This window comes from Gopherus flavomarginatus, chromosome 1 (genome assembly GCF_025201925.1).
Source record: "Gopherus flavomarginatus isolate rGopFla2 chromosome 1, rGopFla2.mat.asm, whole genome shotgun sequence".
NCBI classification, from domain to species: domain Eukaryota; kingdom Metazoa; phylum Chordata; order Testudines; family Testudinidae; genus Gopherus; species Gopherus flavomarginatus.
Genome location: NC_066617.1, coordinates 206184039 through 206204659, shown reverse-complemented (window position 1 = coordinate 206204659; position 20621 = coordinate 206184039). Strand labels below are relative to the sequence as shown.

Sequence of the window (20621 nt, the reverse complement as noted above, 5' to 3'; positions counted from 1 at the left end):
AAACTGTACTTTAAGATGCTTTGGAATGGATCCCAAAATCACATTATGGGAATCACATATGGGTTCAGAATAGCTCTGCTAGAGAATGTCAGCAAGCCACATCCCCAGTCAGTCTTTTAGCTGAAGAATTTCACAGGGAGCCACAACAGCTCCCTTAGCCCTGCAGTGTTTGCAAGAGGAGGGAGAGTGTCTCTTCTCCTGCCTGCCTCTGTGCAGCTTAGTGTGTGTGGAAGGGAGTTCAGGGACGAGGGCTGATCAGGAACATGTGGAAAAAGAATGGCAGGTGAGCAGTGATGATAGAAACGATGCAAAACAAAATAAGTATTTAATAGAGACATATCCCTGCTTACAAGGACTGGAAGAGAGAGATCCAGATCTATTGATAGAGCACATTCCATGGTGTGCAGTACGGACAGTAGCAGCAATGTCACATACCTACCATGGCCTAACTGATAGAGCACTCAACTAGGAACTTGGCTTCTAATCCTAGTTCTGCCACTGGCCTATTAGGTGCCCTTGGGCAAGTCAGATCTCTCTGTGCCTCAGTTTCCCCTTCTGTAAAAGTGGGGATGATTCTATTGACTCCATTAATAAGTGCTTTGAGATCTACGGGTGAAAAGTGATATATAAGAAATAGGCATTGTTATTAAATAGCAATTGCATTCAGGTATCAGCTGGGTACTTGGATAAGATTCTTGGGCTCACAATGGTACTTGGACAACTGGATGCTGATAGCAGATGGTCAGGTTTGAAAATATCACTTGCATTTCATTTCTGGCTACTATCAGACTACAGCAACTCTTGTTTACTCATCTGCTAAATATTAACACTGAAAAGACCTGAATTCAAATTCCAGCTAAACATCTGCATTTAAGGCATAAGAGAGAGAATTTAAATAAACCTTTATCTGTGATCAGTTTATCATCATAGGACAGAATTAGAGTTAGGCAAAATATTTGTTATAAAATGCAAAACTATTTGACGTGTATTTCATATTTAGTTATGATCTCGATTGTGGACTCAGTTTTTACATAGGATTCCACTAAGGCTTTTTTTAAAAAAAAAATCAAAATGAGGCCCATTTTCCAGTGGACCTAGGATAGTCTTCATACTATTTCGATCTATGCCAGGGAAATTCTCAGCTCAACTGTTAAATTGGCTTTACACCTTTGCCCCACCAGAGCAGTGCAAAAGGACCTTTGTGAGCCTAAGAATCTGGCCTATTGATTTCAGTGGCAGGAAATTTGACTGTTTGTTGAGCATATGTCAATTTAATTAATCCTCACAGGCAGGGGATAAGAAACCATTGTTAACAGTATCATGCAGTATTAGTGCATCTTTCCTGTGAAAGAACATTTCTGTGAAAGGAACTACAACCATTACCAACACTCTAACAAAGCCTGGGGAACTCAAGTGTTATCTAGAACTGAGGGAATTGGGAAATCACACCGGAAGCAAGTTTTGTTTGATTCCCCTCCCCCCTCAAATTTAGCTCATTTGTCCAGGTCAGTGGGTTCAGTACTGTAAGTGAACAGAGAAATCAACGCTTCAGAAGAGAGCCATTTTGGAGATCAGAGCCTTTTTAAAACCATCAGTCAGCAGATTTAGTTTTTTTGTTTTGAGTGGGCTGTTCTTTGTAAACATTTTATTGCTCCAGCCAAGTTTTGTGTTCTGCTTTTGTCTGCTGTGGAGAGGAGGAACAATCAGCTTAGTATCTCTCTGTGATTTATTTGTAGAGGTAAGCAAGGTAAATCAAGCCAATAGGTTCCTTAGCTTGAAGGGCTAGATTTACAAAGGAATTTAGGTCTGGCGATGCTGGGTATCACCACACTCAACATTTAGGTGCCTAGAAATTCACTGGGATTCACAAAGACTGGTATAGGTGCCTGGGGTCATATACACTGGATGAAAAGAGATAGGCATCTCAGAATAGGAGTCACAAAAATCAGCACATTAAGTGGCTCCCTAGCCAATGGGAGATGCTGAGGCAGGGGATGTGTCCTAAACCTGCCCCCCTCTCAGGGAATTAGGCTCTTAAATCCAGGCAGGTGCCGTCCTCTGCTTGAGATTCTCAGCTGCAAACCCTCCCTTGAGGTTCAGCTGTGAGGGCTCCACAGCTCGTGCAATAGGCCTGAGAAGGAGGAGGAACAGCTCCCTCATAACTTTTAGCCCAATGGGACTCCCTCAGGCCCCCCTGTTGAAGCTGTTCCTCTGTGAATAAAATATAAAAAGTCATTGGAGCAGGGGACTGGATCCTAGTTCTTCCACTTCCAAGGTGACCACGCTAACCACCAAGTGACAGAACCAATCTCATGCTTGTGCTCACTCTCCTTTCCCCTGCCCCATCGTTCTTTCATGATTTGTCCACAGTCGAACAGCTGCAGTAGGGGAGATCGAGGGAGCCCTCTCAGAACATGCCATAGCCCAGGGCACGCCCCTGAGAGGTAGCAGATCCCTCTTAAATCCTTTCTCTTCATCAGGCAGATGGGAGACTTGAACTGTGAGTTTCCTCCATCCCAGGTGAGTACCCTAACCATTAGGCTAAAAGGTATGAGGGAACTCCTTCTTGCCCCGCAGCTATTCTGTGTAAGCTGCCCTATAGGGGCCAGATGGGGAAGGTGAAGTCCAAGCATGCTTACTGGACTGGGCAAAGCAAGCAAGTAACACCTATCTTCCCCCAGTTTGTATGTTGCTCTGGGGATTAGGCCTGGTCTACACTATGATTTTAGGTTGAATTTAGCAGCGTTATCTTGACATAAGCCTGAACCCGTCCACACGACGAAGCCCTTCTTTTTTTACTTAAAGGGCTCTTTAAATCAATTGCTTTACTCTACATCCGACAAGAGGATTAGTGCTGAAATCAGCCTTGCTGGGTTGAATTTGGGGTAGTGTGGACACAATTCGATGGTATTGGCCTCCGGGAGCTACCCCAGAGTGCTCCATTGTGACCGCTCTGGACAGCGCTCTCAGCTCAGATGCACTGGCCAGGTAGACAGGAAAAGGCCCGCAAACTTTTGAATCTCATTTCCTGTTTGGCCAGTGTGGCAAGGTGCAGGTGAGTGCAGATCTCATCAGCATGAGTAACCATGATGGAGTCCCAGAATCGCAAAAGAGCTCCAGCATGGACTGAACGGGAGGTGTGGGATTTGCTCGCCATATGGGGAGATGAATCCGTGTTAGCTGAACTCTCCTCCAGTAAACAAAATGCCAAAACATTAGAAAAAGTCTCAAAGGGCATGAAGGACAGAGGCTATAACAGGGACGCACAGCAGTGCCGCGTGAAAATTAAGGAGCTAAGGCAAGCCTACCACAAAACCAGAGAGGCAAACGGCCGCTCCAGAGCAGAGCCCCGATCATGCTGCTTCTATGATGAGCTGCATGCCATGCTAGGGGGTGCAGCCACCACTACCTCAACCCTGTGCTTTGACTCCATCAATGGAGGATCATGCAACATGGAAGTGGGTTTTAGGGACAAAGAAGATCATGATGAAGAGATTGAAGATAGCTCACAGCAAGGAAGCAGAGAAACTGGTTTCCCCAACTGCCAAGATATGTTTTTCACCCTGGACCTGGATCCAGTAACCCTCGAACCTACCCAAGATGGGCTCCCGGACCCTGAAGGCAGAGAAGGGACCTCTGGTGAGTGTACCTTTGTAAATATTACATACGATTTAGAAGCAAGCGTGTTTAATGATCAATTTGCCCTGGCATTCGCAGCCAGTACAGCTACTGGAAAAGTCTGTTAACGTGGATGAGGATGGAGCAGAAATCCTCCAGGGACATCTCCATAAGTATTATACAGACCAATAGCATGTAGTTGGGAATCATTGCATAACAAAGCATGGCAGCATATGGTCCTGGTGTTTGCTAGCATTCAAACAACATCCGTTCTTTATCTCACTGTGTTATCCTCAGGAGAGTGATATCATTCATGGTCACCTGGTTGAAATAGGGTGCTTTTATTAAGGGGACATTCAGAGGTGCCCGTTCCTGCTCGGCTGTTTGGCTATGACTGAAAAGAAATGTTCCCCGCTGTTAGTCACGCGGTGGGGGGATGGGTGAAGTGTGAGTGATCTCTCACACCAAATCAGCAGGCTCTCAATACAAGAGCAAAATGTGACCTTGTAACGAAAGCACATGTGCTGTCTAATGTGAACAGCAAGGTTTAACATGAAAAAGTGTACCCAGTTTTCTCTAAAATGTGTCTTTTTAACCACTCTCCCTTTTCCTCCACCAGCTACAAATGTTTCTCCTTCACAGAGGCTAGTGAAGATTAGAAGGCGAAAAAAACGCACTTGGATTGAAATGTTCTCTGAGCTGCTGCTGTCCTCCCAGACTGACAGAGCACAATGCACAGAGAATGTGTGGAGGCAGACAATGTCAGAGTGCATGAAAGCACAATATGAGCGTGAGGAGAGGTGGCATGCTGAAGAAAATAAGTGGCGGGATGAAGATGATAAGTGGCATGAGCTTGCTGACAGAAGGCAAGAGTCGATGCTCAGGCTACTGGAAGATCAAACTCATGTGCTCCAGCGTATGGCTGAGCTGTGGGAAAGGCAGCAGGAGCACAGACCACCACTACAGCCCCTGTGTAACCAACAGCCCCTCTCACCAAGTTCCATTGCTTCCTCACCCAGATGCCCAAGAATGCAGTGGGGGGGCTGCCAGCCACCCAGCCACTCCACCCGAGAGGATTGCCCAAGCAACAGAAGGCTGGCCTCCAATAAGTTTTAAAGTTTTTAAGGTTTAAAGAGCAGTGTGTCCTTGTCTTTCCCTCCTCCCTTCATCCACCCTCCCCCACTACCCAGTGCTTTCCTCCTCCACCACCCGTCCTGGGCTACCTTGGAAGTTTTCCCCCTATTTGTGTGATGAATTAGTAAAGAATGCATGAATGTGAAGCAACAATGACTTTATTGCCTCTGAAAGCGGTGATCTAAGGAAGGAGGGGAGGGTGGCTAGCTTACAGGGAAGTAGAGTGAACTGAGGGTGTGGTTCATCAAGGAGAAACAAACAGAACTTTCATTCTGTAGCCTGGCCAGTCATGAAACTGGTTTTCAAAGCTTCTCTCATGCACACTGCCGCCCTCCTGTACTCTTCTAACTGCCCTGGTGTCCGGCTGCGTGTAATCAGTGGCCAGGCGATTTGCCTCAAAATAAGAACATAACATAAGAACGGCCGTACTGGGTCAGACCAAAGGTCCATCTAGCCCAGTATCTGTCTACCGACAGTGGCCAATGCCAGGTGCCCCAGAGGGAGTGAAGCTAACAGGCAATGATCAAGTGATCTCTCTCCTGCCATCCATCTCCATCCTCTGATGAACAGAGGCTAGGGACACCATTCTTTACCCTTCCTGGCTAATAGCCATTTATGGACTTAGCCATCATGAATTTATCCAGTTCCCTTTTAAACATTGTTATAGTCCTAGCCTTCAAACCTCCTCAGTAAGGAGTTCCACTAGTTGACTGTGCACTGTGTGAAGAAGAACTTCCTTTTAATTGTTTTAAACCTGCTACCTATTAATTTCATTTGGTGACCCCTAGTTCTTGTATTATGGGAATAAGTAAATAACTTTTCCTTATCCACTTTCTCCACATCACTCATGATTTTATATACCTCTATCATATCCCCCCTTAGTCTCCTCTTTTCCAAGCTGACGAGGCCTAGCCTCTTTAATCTTTCCTCGTATGGGACCCTCTCCAAACCCCTACTCATTTTAGTTGCCCTTTTCTGAATCTTTTCTAGTGCTAGAATATCTTTTTTGAGGTGAGGAGACCACATCTGTACACAGTATTCGGGTGTGGGTGTACCATGGATTTATATAAGGGCAATAATATATTCTCAGTCTTATTCTCTATCCCCTTTTTAATGATTCCTAACATCCTGTTTGCTTTTTTGACTGCCTCTGCACACTGCGTGGACATCTTCAGAGAGCTATCCACCATGACCCCAAGATCTTTTTCCTGACCCGCTGTAGCTAAATTAGCCCTATTGTTGGAGTTATTTTTTCCAATGTGCATTACTTTACATTTATCCACATTAAATTTCATTTGCCATTTTGTTGCCCAATCACTTAGTTTTGTGAGATCTTTTTGAAGTTCTTCACAATCTGCTTTGGTCTTAACCATCTTGAGTAGTTTAGTATCATCTGCAAACTTTGCCACCTCACTGTTTACCCCTTTCTCCAGATCATTTATGAATAAATTGAATAGGATTGGTCTTAGGACTGACCCTTGGGGAACACCACTAGTTACCCCTCTCCATTCCGAGAATTTACCATTAATTCCTACCCTTTGTTCCCTGTCTTTTAATCGGTTCTCAGTCCATGAAAGGACCTTCCCTTTTATCCCATGACAGCTTAATTTACGTAAGAGCCTTTGGTGAGGGACCTTGTCAAAGGCTTTCTGGAAATCTAAGTACACTATGTCCACTGGATCCCCCTTGTCCACATGTTTTTTGACCCCTTCAAAGAACTCTAATAGATTAGTAAGAGACAATTTCCCTTTACAGAAACCATGTTGACTATTGCTCAACAGTTTATGTTTTTCTATATGTCTGACAATTTTATTCTTAACTATTGTTTCAACTAATTTGCCTGGTACTGACATTAGACTTACCGGTCTGTAATTGCCAGGATCATCTCTAGAGCCCTCTTTAAATAATGGCATTACATTAGCTAACTTCCAGTTACTGGGTACCGAAGCTGATTTAAAGGACAGGTCAAAAACCTTAGTTAATAGTTCCGCAGCTTCACATCTGAGTTCTTTCAGAACTCTTGGGTGAATGCCATTCTGGTCCCAGTGACTTGTTAATGTTGAGTTTATCAATTAATTTCAAAACCTCCTCTAGTGACACTTCAATCTGTGACAGTTCCTCAGATTTGTCACCTACAAAAGCCGGCTCAGGTTTGGGAATCTCCCTAACATCCTCAACCATGAAGACTGAAGCAAAGAATCCATTTAGTTTCTCCGCAATGACTTTATCATCTTTAAGCTCTCCTTTTGTATCTCGATCGTCAAGGGGCCCCACTGGTTGTTTAGCAGGCTTCCTGATTCTGGTGTACTTAAAAAACATTTTGTTATTATCTTTTGAGTTTTTGGCTAGCCGTTCTTCAAAGTCCTCTTTGGCTTTTCTTATTATGCTCTTGCACTTAAGATGGCAGTGTTTGTGCTCCTTTCTATTTGCCTCACTAGGATTTGACTTCCACTTTTTAAAGGAAGTCTTTTTATATCTCACTGCTTCTTTTACATGATTGTTAAGCCACGGTGGCTCTTTTTTAGTTCTTTTATTGTGTTTCTTAATTTGGGTTATACATTGAAGTTGGGCCTCTATTATGGTGTCTTTAAAAAGGGCCCATGCAACTTGCAGGCATTTCACTTTAGTCACTGTACCTTTTAACTTTTGTTTAACTAACCCCCTCATTTTTGTATAGTTCCCTCTTTTGAAATTAAATGCCACAGTGTTGGGCTGTTGAGGTGTTCTTCCCCCCACAGGGATGTTGAATGCTATTGTATTATGGTCACTATTTCCAAACGGTCCAGCTATAGTTACCTCTTGGACCAGCTCCTGCGCTCCACTCAGGATTAAATCTACAGTTGCCTCTCCCCTTGTGGATTCCTGTACCAGCTGCTCCATGAAGCAGTCTTTTAAAGTATCGAGAAATTTTATCTCTGCATTTCTTCCTGAAGTGAAATGATCCCAGTCAATATGGGGATAATTGAAATCCCCCACTATTTTTGGGTTCTTAATTTTGATAGCCTTTCTAATTTCCCTTAGCATTTCATCATCACTATTACTGTCCTAGTCAGGTGGTCGATAATAGATCTCTAATGTTATATTTTTATTAGAGCATGAAATTTCTATCCATAGCGATTCTATGGAACGTGTGGATTCGCTTAAGATTTTTTACTTCATTTGAATCTACATTTTGTTTCACATATAGTGCCACTCCTCCCCCTGCACTACCTGTTCTGTCCTTCCGATATATTTTGTACCCTGGAATGATTGTGTCCCATTGATTGCTCTCAGTCCACCAGGTTTCTGTGGTATTTATTATATCAATATCCTCCTTTATCACAAGGCACTCTAGTTCACCCATTTTATTATTTAGACTTCTAGCATTTGTGTACAAGCCCTTTAAAAACTTGTCCCTGTTTATTTGTCTGCCCTTTTCTGATGTGCCAGATTCTTTTTTATGTGACTGTTTATCATCTGATCCGGCCCTTACATTATCCTCTTCCGTCCTCTGTTCCTGACTATAACCTGGAGAATCTCTATCATCAGACTATCCCCTAAGAGAAGTCTGTGTCCCATCCACACGCTCCTCTGCAGCAGTCGGCTTTCCCCCATCTCCTAGTTTAAAAACTGCTCTACAACCTTTTTAATGTTTAGTGTCAGCAGTCTGGTTCCACTTTGGTTTAGGTGGAGCCCATCTCTCCTGTATAGATTACCCCCATCCCAAAAGTTTCCCCAGTTCCTAATGAACATAAACCCCTCCTCTCTACACCATCGTCTCATCCACGCATTGAGACTCTGAAGGTCTGCCTGCCTACCTGGCTCTGCGTGTGGAACTGGGAGCATTTCTCCCACCCCACCATAAATGTCTCCCCCTTACTCACACAGATATTGTGGAGCGCATAGCAAGCAGTAATAACAATGGGAATATTGGTTTCGCTGAAGTCTATCCGAGTGAGTAAACTGCACCAGCGCGCTTTTAAAAGTCCAAATGCACATTCTACCACCATTGTACACTTGCTCAGCCTATAGTTGAAGAGCTCCTGACTACTGTCCAGGCTGCCTGTGTATGTCTTCATGAGCCATGGCATTAAGGGGTAAACTGGGTCCCCAAGGATAACTATAGGCATTTCAACATCCCCAGTGGTTATTTTCTGGTCTGGGAAGAAAGTCCCTTCCTGCAGCTTTTGAAACAGAACAGAGTTCCTGAAGATGCAAGCGTCATGTACCTTTCCAGGCCATCCCATGTTGATGTTGGTGAAACGTCCCTTGTGATCCATCAGTGCTTGCAGCAGCGTTGAAAAGTACCCCTTTCGGCTTATGTACTTGCTGGCTTGGTGCTCTGATGCCAAGATAGGGATATGGGTTCCATCTATTGTCCCACCACAGTTAGGGAATCCCACTGCAGCAAAGCCATCCACTATGACCTGAACATTTCCTAGAGTCACTACCCTTGATATCAGCAGCTCTTTGATTGCGTTGGCTACTTGGATCATAGCAGTCCCCACAGTAGTTTTGCCCACTCCAAACTGATGCCCGACTGACCGCTAGCTGTCTGATGTTGCCAGCTTCCACAGGGCTATCGTCACTCGCTTCTCAACCATGAGGGCTGCTGTCATCTTGGTATTCTGGTGCTTCAGGGCAAAGGAAAGCAAGTCACAAAGTTCCATGAAAGTGCCCTTACACATTCGAAAATTTCACAGCCACTGGGAATCGTCCCAGACCTGCAACACTATGCGGTCCCACCAGTCTGTGCTTGTTTCCCGGGCCCAGAAGTGGCATTCCACAGCATGAACCTGCCCCATTAACACCATGATGTGCACATTGCTGAGGCCCGTACTTTGCGAGAAGTCTATGTCCATGTCTATGTCCTCATCACTTTCATCACCGCGCTACTGTTGCCTCCTCGCCTGGTTTTGCTTTGGCAGGTTCTGGTTCTGCATATACTCAAGGATAATGTGTGTGGTGTTTACAGTGCTCATAACTGCCACGGTGATCTGAGTGGGCTCCGTGATCCCAGTGCTATGGCGTCTGGGCTGAAAAATGGCACGAAACGATTGTCTGCCATTGCTCTGATGAAGGGAGGGGAGACTGACAACATGGCTTACAGGGAATTAGTCCACAAAGGGGGCAGCTTTGCATCAAGGAGAAACACAAACAACTGTCTCACAGAATGACCCCCTCAAGGATCGAACTCAAAACCCTGGATTTAGCAGGCTGTTGATTTCATGGAGAGAGGAAGGAAGCAAATGAATATAAAACAAATCAGGTCTATTTCTTGTTTTGATCCACTCCATTCATCTTTTACATCTTTAGGGTGACAGCAGATGGTGCAGTTTGACTGCTAGCCATGGTCAGCTCCTGAGTGCTCGTCAGAAGATAGGAATGACCTGGTTGAGTCACTCTCTTATCTTCCCAGGCGTTCCTGACTGACCTCACCTAGGTCAGTTGAAAGGGCACCCAGGAATACGACGCCAACAGCTCTCAGTTGTAACACACTGTTTGCTGCCAAAAGGCAATGAGCTGCTGCTGTGTAGCAATGGAGTCCCACGTCTGCCAGCACCCAGGAGACTTACGGTGACAGTCAGCTGTGTGGGCTCCATGCTAGCTGTGGCATGGCATCTGCACAGGTAACCTAGGAAAAAAGGCGCAAAACGATTGCCTGCCGTTGCTTTCCCAGAGGAAGATTGGGTGGGGCCTGACGACATATACCCAGAATCACCCACGATACTGTTTTTGCCCCATCAGGCATTGGGATCTCAACCCAGAATTCCAATGGGCAGTGGAGACTGCGGGAACTATGGGATAGCTACCCACACCTACCCACAGTGCAACGCTCCGGAAGTTGACGCTAGCCTCGGTACTGTGGATGCAGTCCGACGACTTAATGCACTTAGAGCATTTTTTGTGGGGACACACACAATCAACCGTATGAAAAAGATTTCTGAAAAACCGACTTCTATAAATTCAACCTAATTTCGTAGTGTAGACATACCCTTAGTCATCTGGCTACTGGGGGGTAGTTCACACTCTCAGAGGCAGAAACACAGGTGCTTAGGGAATATATACTGAAAACATTTAGGCATTGAGTAAATTTAGTTGCCTACAGCTGCCTAATTCTGGGATTTAGGCACCTAAAGTGGCAGTTAGGTGCAGGGGTGGCTCTAGACATTTTGCACCCCAAGCAGGGCGGAATGCCACGGAGGGCGCTCTGCCGGTTGCCGGGAGGGCGGCAGGTGACTCCGGTGTACCTCCCGCAGGCATGCCTGTGGAGGGTCCACTGGTCCCGCGGCTTTAGTGGACCACCGGAGTCGCAGGACCAGCAGATCCTCCGCAGGCGTGCCTGCGGGAGGTCCACCAGAGCCGCAGGACCAGCGGACCCTCCACAGGCGTGCCTGCGGAAGGTACACCGGAGCCGCCTGCCACCCTCCTGGTGACCGGCAGAGCGCCCCCCGCAGCATGCCGCCTCAAGCACGCGCTTGGCATGTTGGGGCCTGGAGCCACCCCTGGTTAGGTGCCCAAATCCTTTTGTGACTCTAACACTAGATCTTAACCTTTAATACTTTAACCTTAATATCTTAAATACCTCCTCTCAGAGGACGGTGTTTCTTTCCTTCTCCTCTTCTGCTCTATATTTTGTTAAGAGTTTGCATTATTATTTGACAAGTAAAAGATGGCACAGTATGTACTGGGGGAGTAGAGCTTCTTGATATTTGTGTAGTTTCTCACCCTTCAGGAATCCCACAAATTACTTCCCGCTATTCTGATCCAAAGGACACTCTGTGAACAGTAAATCAGGCCAAATGAATTCAGAGAAGAAATCAGAAGAAAAAAGTGTAGGGATCTCTTTGAGAATTATGGTTAGTTTTCAGGTCTGTTCTTAGTCAAATGCCTAATGGGCACACATTGAGGCTTTTACAAAGAGAGTGATCCTAGCCAAAGGATATTGGTAGTGAGGCAAGCTAAGGCCAGGGAACTTTGTTCATTGCAGTTTTCTCAAGAGGAAAACAGTAGTCTGCAGACTCATGCTCAATGATAATCTCTTCATGGCACACAACAGGCATCCTTCATTGGTTAGGTGAAACCATTACTATAATATGTATTATTCCATCCAAGATATATCCTAGTGTAGGATAACATAAAGACTTTTACTTAAAGACCTCTCCTACTTAATGCAACATTCTCAGAGAATTGTTAAGGATCTCTGTGAAAATAGCCCTCCCTTTTCTTGCCATAGATCGCAAGGTTAGCAGTTGAGCAGGCATTACATACATTATTCCTATTTGTGGATTTTCAGATTTATTCTGAGTCATTTCTTAATCTTGAGCACTGCAATGGGTACATTTTCGCACACAATTTTACAAGTTTCTTTGATGAAAGGATAAGCAATAATCACCTAACTTTTGTTGTTTTGAGCACAACTGTTAAGTGAAATCTTACTCTTCTCAGTGATCCAAGGGTATATCATCTTAGCAGAGGAAAGTGAGTGAGTTGTGACCCTATCTGAAATCAAACAATTAGATCCGTAACATGTACAGTATAGGGGGAGAGACTTTGGAATGGGAGACTTTGGACAATGGGAGGCTAACAATTCGTAGTAGAGAAGCTATGCACAAATATTGAAAATATACACGCTCCTTTAAAGCTCCAGGTCTAAGTCTCCACTAGAGGACAGTAGATTTAATGGAGTACAGAATCAGGCCCATAGTATCTTGTTTATGAAAATATTCATCTGACGTTGGTGTGTCTGCTCCAAACTTCTAGCAGATACCTACATCTATATACAGAACTTAGCGCCTATCAATTCTAATGATGTCAGACATCATATCACATCTTGTTCAGGCTGATGATCAAAGAAGGTAAAATTGAATGAATTTAATACAGCTTAGGCAATCTGTTGAGACGTGCAATAATCATCAAAAAGTTTATTATTAAAAATATATACAAAATACAGTTGCTGTGCTACTTGTGGATTACATTGTTTTGTTTCTGTTTACCATGTGGTGACTCAGAATTCTAAGTAGCCTCCGCTGACAGACTATATGAAGCACTGGAAATGTTTCAAAAGTTTTTCCAAGCCAGTTAGGTACAGGAAGTTCAGCAGAAATCTTCTCCATTAAGACGACTCTGAACTGGTAATCTAATATTTTCACAGAATAGGCTGATGGCTGACCAGCCAAGTAAGAGCATAACGTTCCATTATTCATGTAATAATGTATATAAGTGTGACAGATAAATAGTTATATTCCAGCCAGGCAGAATTTTAATATTGAATATGCAAGTTCTACTATCTACACAATACCTTCTTTTGTCCTGCTTTACATTATGGATCAGACACGATCGACGCACAGTCATATCTGTTTTGAATTGAGAGCAGTCTGTCATAGGAAGTGTTCTCACTGGAGCTGGGCAAATACATACTCCCAAATATAACGGTGGAGATTTGTTTGAATATAAAATCATGAATTCACTCCGGTGCACACGGACCGTTTTATTTGTCTATACAAACATGAGAGCCATTTTTGCAAGAAGTTTTGCATTTCTTCCGAAAGCAAATGCATTTGCACAGTGCTATACACTAAGGGTGGGATCCACAAAGGGACTTAGGCTTTGCAAAACTGAGTATCATGGTGCCTAACTTTTAGATGCCTAGAAAAATCACAGGAACAACAAAGCTGAGTTAAGTGTCTAGGGTCCCTATATAATGAATGGAGAGAGACAGGCACTTCACAATGGAATCCACAAAAGCTGCCAAAGATAGACAGGGAGCCACCTAAGCTAGGTAATAGGGGGACACCAATCAGAGGAGCGTGTGCTAAGCCCATCCCCGCTCTCAGAGATAGGCATCTAGCCCTACTCAGCAATTCACAAACAGGACCCACCCTTTAGGGTCAGGCAGCTTAGATGGCTAAGGCATTTCTTGCAGAAATGAGTTAGGCACCTGCCTCCAAACAAAATGGCTAGAGGAAGAGGTGGTGCTGCCACTCACCTGGGATGTGGGAGACCTAGGTTCAATTCCTCCCTCTCTTCCAGAGGGGGGAAACAAATTGAACAGAGATCTTCCACCTCTTAGGAGGTTCTTCTAAGCATGAGATATGGGATAGTCTGATGTGGGGCTTCTTCAGTCTCTTCTGTTGAAGCTGTTCAACTGGGGATAAATAGTGAAAGAGCAATCAGAGCAGGGGGACTGGCCCCTGATTCTCCCATGTCCCGGAAGCATGCCCTAACCACCAGGCTAGGGAGTCATTCTCTCGCTCTCTAGCTCAATGACTGTTCCACTGTAGGTAAATCATTAAATAGTCATTGGGCTAGAGAGACCAATGGAACCCGATCCAGTAGACAAGCTCAGAGGCTGCCTGTCAGATTGGGCCCTGCACATGAGACAGGTAACTGAATGCCTATCCTCTCTCAGTTCGTGATTCACTCTGGGGCTTAGGTGGGAGATAGGCATCTGGATTCCAGACACCTAGGGTGAGGCAATGGTGCTTGTGCTCAGAGGCAGTAACATAGGCACCTATGGAACTTCTACCCTGAAAACTTTGGTGCCAAGTGAGTTTAGCGCTTTCAGGGTTTGGAAGGAGTTTTGTGGATCACAGTGGAGTGAAAACTGGGATTTTGACACCTAACCCTGAGACTTAGGTGCCTAAGTCTGGGGGTTTAGGCACTTAAGTACCTTTTGGATCCCACCATAAGTGTTCAAGGCCCTCTCGAAATCTCTTTAATTTCTTTTTTCCTGTTTCTAAGATACCCAGGGATGTAGCAGAAGGTAGCCGCTTAACAGAATGAAAAACTAGTAACAAGGAGCTGAAGACATTGACAAAGCAACTAGCTCATAAACAACCCATAGGCTGAAATTTCTTCATATTTGTTCATGTGGAGGAGGTGGAGAAGAGGCAGGGATTTGGGGAAGGGGTTGGAATAGGGACAGGGAGGGGGCAGAGTTGGGGCGGGGACTTTGAGGAAGGGGTTGGAATGGGGGCGGGGAAGCGGTGGGAAGAGGTGGGGCAGAGGTGGGGTCTCATGGAAAGGGTGGAGTGGGGGCAGGGCTAGGGGCAGGCTTTTGTAACTTTATATGAAAAAGTGTCAGTGATGCAGCCCTCAGGCCAATGTTTTAGTCCTCATGTGGCCCTCGTGGTGATTTGAGTTGGAGATCCCTGCTTTAGAGTTTGCCCAGCTCTAATTCCGGTCATGAGCAAGTGAGCTAAATTTTTTCTTAGCATAAAATCATAGAAATGTAGGGCTTGGAGGGAACTCAAAAATGATTTACCTTAATGGAAAGACCCAGTGCTTCACCGACCTAGGCCCAGCCTGCATACATGACACATCCAAAGCTCACACTCAGATCAACAAGGACTTTTCTGTGTACTAGGTTTGCCAGATCAGGGCCTCTGGAGCTCACCACTGCCACTGGCAAAAGCACACATGGGGCTGACAGGAAACTCATTTCTAAATTATATCAGATAGCTGTTCTTCATGCAGAAAGTATGTTTCCAATTCACCACTGCTCCACAGCTTTCTCCCCATTCCCTGACTAGTTAAAGTGAGTCAATCTGTAATCTTTGCTTTTGCTGTGTGTAAATTAATATGCCAAGCATAGCCTAACTACCACACCCTCTGACTACGCCACAAAGAAATCAGCAATCATTCAAATTACATTCCTTTATTAATAGAATGGTTTAATACACCAAAACCAAAATGGATCAGAGGAATGTTTGTCCATTAATCTGGCCAGAAACAGTAAATATTGGCTACAGATGTCATCAAGATTTCATTGAACAAAAATGAAATATGACCCATGGCAAAAAAAGCAACCTTCAGAAATGTATTGTTAGGCTGCTAATAGAAATGATTTACACTTTATGAAAATAAAAGTCTTGGCAAAGCCAGTTTTTACTTAGTTAATTACTGTTTTGATTCAGTGTTAACTGCCTGCAGCTCCCTCCCTAGATGTTATATGCAAGCCTGACTTTAACATGGTAAAAAAACCAAATGAGTGTTCAAGAAACTAATGGTCCCTAATGGAGCTGAGAACACCCTTTTAACAAAACCCAGCGGGGCTATTAGCGTACAAGTCATTTCCCCTCATTCAAGATAAAAGAATGTGTTTACCAGCTATAGTATGTCTGCATTGATTGAACCACAGGTCTCTCACATTAACTTAGTTAAGACCACTTAAAGAAAATAAAGCACTGGTATGAAAATAAACATTTTAAAGGAGCCTATTTCCTTCTGAAAGCACTGTGTGCTAACTTTGAGATCCCACTGTTATAATTAAATCATTGCAAATATCTATGTGAAGAAATCTTCTCACAGTATCAAACTCCACTTACCAAATGGAAAGTAGTATGTCTGATCTTACAGCTGGTACAAGGCAGATTCTCAAAATAAATCCAACTCTGTTAAGTCATTATGATAAACAAAGAAATCCCACCTAACTAAAACAAATACTCGATTAACAACTTGACTTCACAGAAGGACAGATTTACTCTATACCAAGGCACTTGCTTAAGAGGTCTCTGCTGCATTTTCTTAAGAGCCATACAGTATATAATGTATGCTTTTGTTTCAGTTTGTAAATAGGCATTACTAATGTTAAAGTTTGCTCATACAATCACACGTTGCTTTGCTGTAACAATATTGTTCTCAGACCTCTCTCTCTTTCATCTTCCTGTCTGTATTTCTCTTCTAGTTTCTGTTTTTCAGAGTCCATGCTATAAAAAGTAGAGTCTACACTTCTTCTGATTTGCTCAAACTGACTAAAATCAGCAACATATTTTCCATTTTGAGAGAGAGAAACCACAGGCACAAACTCATAACCCCAGTGGATCTCCTCTGGTATATAAGAAGTTCTGCTTTGGCAGACGGCACTAGTGGATTCTACTGTGGCATTCAAGAGGACAACCAGTTCAAAATCCTTTTCTTTTAGGTTTTGGGGTGTGAGATCTCTTAAAGGGCTACTCTCATCCAATATATGGTAAAAGGTTAAAGGTAAAATCAGAAAAGGACTTTCTGAAGAGGAGTCAACATGGAATTTGACACTGGCTTGGTTGAGCAGGATCCTTTCCCCTTCTTTGGTTTCATAGGTTTGAAGAAGTTTCCCAGAAAGCTGACACTGAATCAGAAGACTCTTCCTCATATTTGCCACTCTGATCACAAGGCAAAGCTCTCCATTGTGTTTGGTAATTACAGCACAATGACTGAACTTAATAGTCTCAGCCCGTTTTTTAGGTCTTGCAATTTTGGCCAAGAAGGTACCAGTGATAAAGATCTCAATCAAGGTTGTGATGACCAGCTGAGCAACCAGGAGGAATATGGCATGAGGGCACTCCTCTGTGATGAAACGAAAGCCATAACCAATAGTTGTCTGTGACTCCAAAGAAAAGAGAAATGCCCCAGTTAGTGAATTTACTTCCTTGACACAAGGCATATGTTTGGGGGGGAAATGATCCCTTTCTAAATCTCCATGAAGAAATGCAATGGCATAATAGATAACTCCAAAGAGGAACCAGGTCATCACAAAAGTAGCAGCAAACAGGGTAAGTTTGTATCTCCACTTCATGTCTATAACCGTTGTCCACAAATCTTGAAGGTAAAGCACGTATATACCATCTACTTTGTCAATCCTCACATTGCTGTGACCACTTTTGGACATCACCCGGGGTCTGTGTGTCTTGAGTTCAGCACTGATGATACCGTTAATGAGTGAGGTACCTGACATATTGATTTGAGTGGTGCCCATTTTCAGTTCCTCAATTCTAAGAAGAGAAAAAAAGAATTCAGTTACTTAACAAAGTTAAAATACATGAGCCTTAAAAATCATTTGAAAAACACAGAAGGACAGAAGGTACACAATCATGACCGCATTACATATGTATAATAAAGGAATGCTCCTGGGACAAAAAGCTACCATCATATAGTGTCTGATATTAAAGCTAGTTGACATTTTTTTTTTTTTTTGGAAAAAAGGAATACTTTGACTTTAGTGACCGCCATATAAGGAGAAATGGACTACCTTATGGTAGCTTGGAAAAGAAATTTGACCAAGCTAAAACCCTATGTTAGTACTGTGTTTTTTAAAAAGGAATGAGGTAAAATTCTTCTCAAATATTGTAGCGAAAACAGGAGAGACTTGTTTTGACTACTACATTTATTCCCACTCATGCACTCAGGAGAAGGCTTTCACTAAAATTAAACACATTTTGCTGCTTGATTTAGCACACCGGACCACCTTTGTCTCGCAAAACAACACAGTCAAAATAAGCAAAACAAATTTTGTTCATGGCTAATTAACTTCCATAAGTGATTTAATAATCATTTCTAGCTCTTCCCTAAACATATAACTAAGCTACAGGGAAACAGCATAGTCCTGTGAACACATAAAGGAGAGTTTTGGAAAGAAATAGTTGCACCTGAAAACACTTCAAGGCTCTTTGTAACATATAACACTCCAATTTCAAAACAGTCAGTGGAAAATAGGAGGCAATTCACAAATTCAGCATTCTAGCATTAGGCCCTGACCTGTGCAAACACAGGAATCAATGGAGTACAAGACTCAAGCAGTTTGTTTACTGTGAACCAAGTTCAGTCCAGATGGAGATTAAGTGGGAGTACATTCAGGACAGAACAAAACCCACAAAGTGCAGGAGAAGGTTGCCTGTGCCAGTTTGATGAGGCAAATAAAGAAACACTGCTTCCAGGACAAGACAGTGGTTGCGTAGTGCAAGGACAGGGGATGTTACAGTAGTAGTTTCCAATAACAAAACTTCCTGCTCTAAAAAAAGCCCACTGTGCATCCTTTGTGCTTTGGCAGTTCATACAGCAAACATTGGTTTGTTCCATTGTTTTGCTTAAAAAGAAGTTTTAGTAAGTGTTTCTTTTTTATGAACCACAGGAAAAAAAAAAAGTTCTCCCTTGTAACTACTTAAAAGAAACTCACAGGAAACTCAAGACCTATTTGTGGTGGTGGTGTGTGTGTGTGTATGGGGGGGCGTGCCTGCCCAGGACAACAACATAATTGTTCAGTGTTGTAACTTTCCTGTTATGTCAATAAAAGAGAGTTTTGCTTACTAAATACACTGATAACCAAATTACTGTTTTTCAGGGGGAAAGTAATTGCAATTTTATTTGTATTGCCACACTGTAATTCATTCAGATTTTGTTTTAATAGTTAAAGCTCATTTTCCTTATTTTAGGCTCAGTTTATAAATATATATATATAAAGTAGGACTGCACTGATAATCCCAGTAGGAGACCTTTTATGTAACAATCAAACACCACACACACTGTGCAGCATGTCGAGATAAACAGAAAAAAAAAAAAAAAGACCAAGTGATCTTAAAAAGAACTACAGGAGGAAGCAGAAAAAGCAAAATAAAACACAGCAGCATATGAGCAACTGCTGTTTAGACAAGTCCAGAATTCAAACGGTGCTGCCAGAGAAAATACAGCTTATGTAAGTACATGTAAGTATGTGCAACATGCAATGTAAAACTCATTAGGAAAAAATGCATGCCACACATCAAGAGGCTCCATTGCCCACATCAAGCATTACCATGATAAGATATTGATATAAAAAGTGCCTAAAATCTATCTCCTGTAAAGCTCACTTCTCCGTAGTCTCTGCTTCCATTCATGAGAAGTGACAGCTTACAATTAGTTCTCTGCCACAAGTAACTTTAATCTTCTAAAGGCCAAATTGTACCTGGACTTGGAGGCTATGCAGCAGAGTAAGGGCCAGCCCCACTCCCCTGTGCAGCCTACTAGCATTGCCGCTTTGTGTGCAGGGGGAAGAGCAGGCTCCCCAGAGCTGCTACCTCCTCCCAGTTGTGCAGTTGTGTGAGGCATGGGTGGAGAGAGCCAAGGAACCTGCCCTCTCCCCTCAGTGCACTAGTTAGTGGAGTTGAGCTGTTGCGGGATGGAGAATGCTGGGCCTGTGAGGTGGGAGGGTCCCAGAGCTCTGGCATCCACTCCACAATTAAACAGCCCTTTGCCTAAGCCCCAGGAGCCCAATGTAAACATACCCTAATGGGCTATAGCAAAACAGTCTCCTCCAAGAGTTCAGGGAGGAGCCAGGGAAGGAACTGTGATTCTAAGGCATGATTCTTTCTCAGGGTTGCTCATCGCATGAAACAGTTACAACATGTGCTGCCTCTTCCATAGACATCAGATTTCAGTTTAGCTGTAACTGACCTACAGAATGTTCCAAGTAACCTCCCATTCACCCCTTTACTCAAGCGATCTGCCATTCTGTCCCCAGCCTTTTCTCCACTTCTGTGGTGGGGACTTACATGTCTGTAGGTTGCTGGATCTCCCTTAGCTTATGTACGAATTATAATAGCTTCATTCTGGTTTTTGCTAGGCTCCTCTCTTGATTTGTATTTCTATATTATCTCAAGGCTCTCAGCTCTTCAGATACTTCCTTTGGTATTCTGGAATGGATCCCATCTGATCCTGGACTTTTTTCTGACTTCCTGCATTTTCCCTGTTACATCATCTATTCCTGCACAATTTTGAATTCCTTTACTATATTTCTTCCTCTCACCGGAAATTCATGTTGGTTTTCTCTCACTGCAAAAGTACTTCCCCTGTTTAGTGTCATCCTTGCTGCATGAATAGCGGACAAGAGGCATTGTCAGACTGTATCAGACTAGCAGCCCACCTAATCCAGTGCCAGATGCTTCAGAGGAATGAACTCTTTAGTAACCAGTTATGGGATAACATGCACGTAAGGTAAATTTTCTCCAAACCCAAAGAGTTAGAGATTGGTTTATACCCTGAAGCTTGAGGGGTTTTATCCCTTCCAAAGCTCTTGGTTTTTAAAATGTTTTCTATTTTAACAGGATAATCTTGTTACTCAGATAAATATCTAATACCTTTCTGAACCTGCTTAA

The 20621-nt window shown here is 43.4% G+C and overlaps 1 protein-coding gene across 1 annotated transcript in view; it reads right to left on the bottom strand.

Annotated features, from left to right (window-relative positions):
• Window positions 1-15454: 15454 nt before the first annotated feature.
• Window positions 15455-20621, bottom strand: part of KCNJ15 (potassium inwardly rectifying channel subfamily J member 15) — a 31261-nt gene continuing 26094 nt past the window's right edge. The window contains exon 2 of the mRNA XM_050916532.1: window positions 15455-17486. Within this exon, the coding sequence (XP_050772489.1) occupies window positions 16343-17470 (1128 nt within the window). The 5' untranslated portion in view covers window positions 17471-17486 and the 3' untranslated portion in view covers window positions 15455-16342. The remainder of the gene's footprint in view (window positions 17487-20621) is intronic.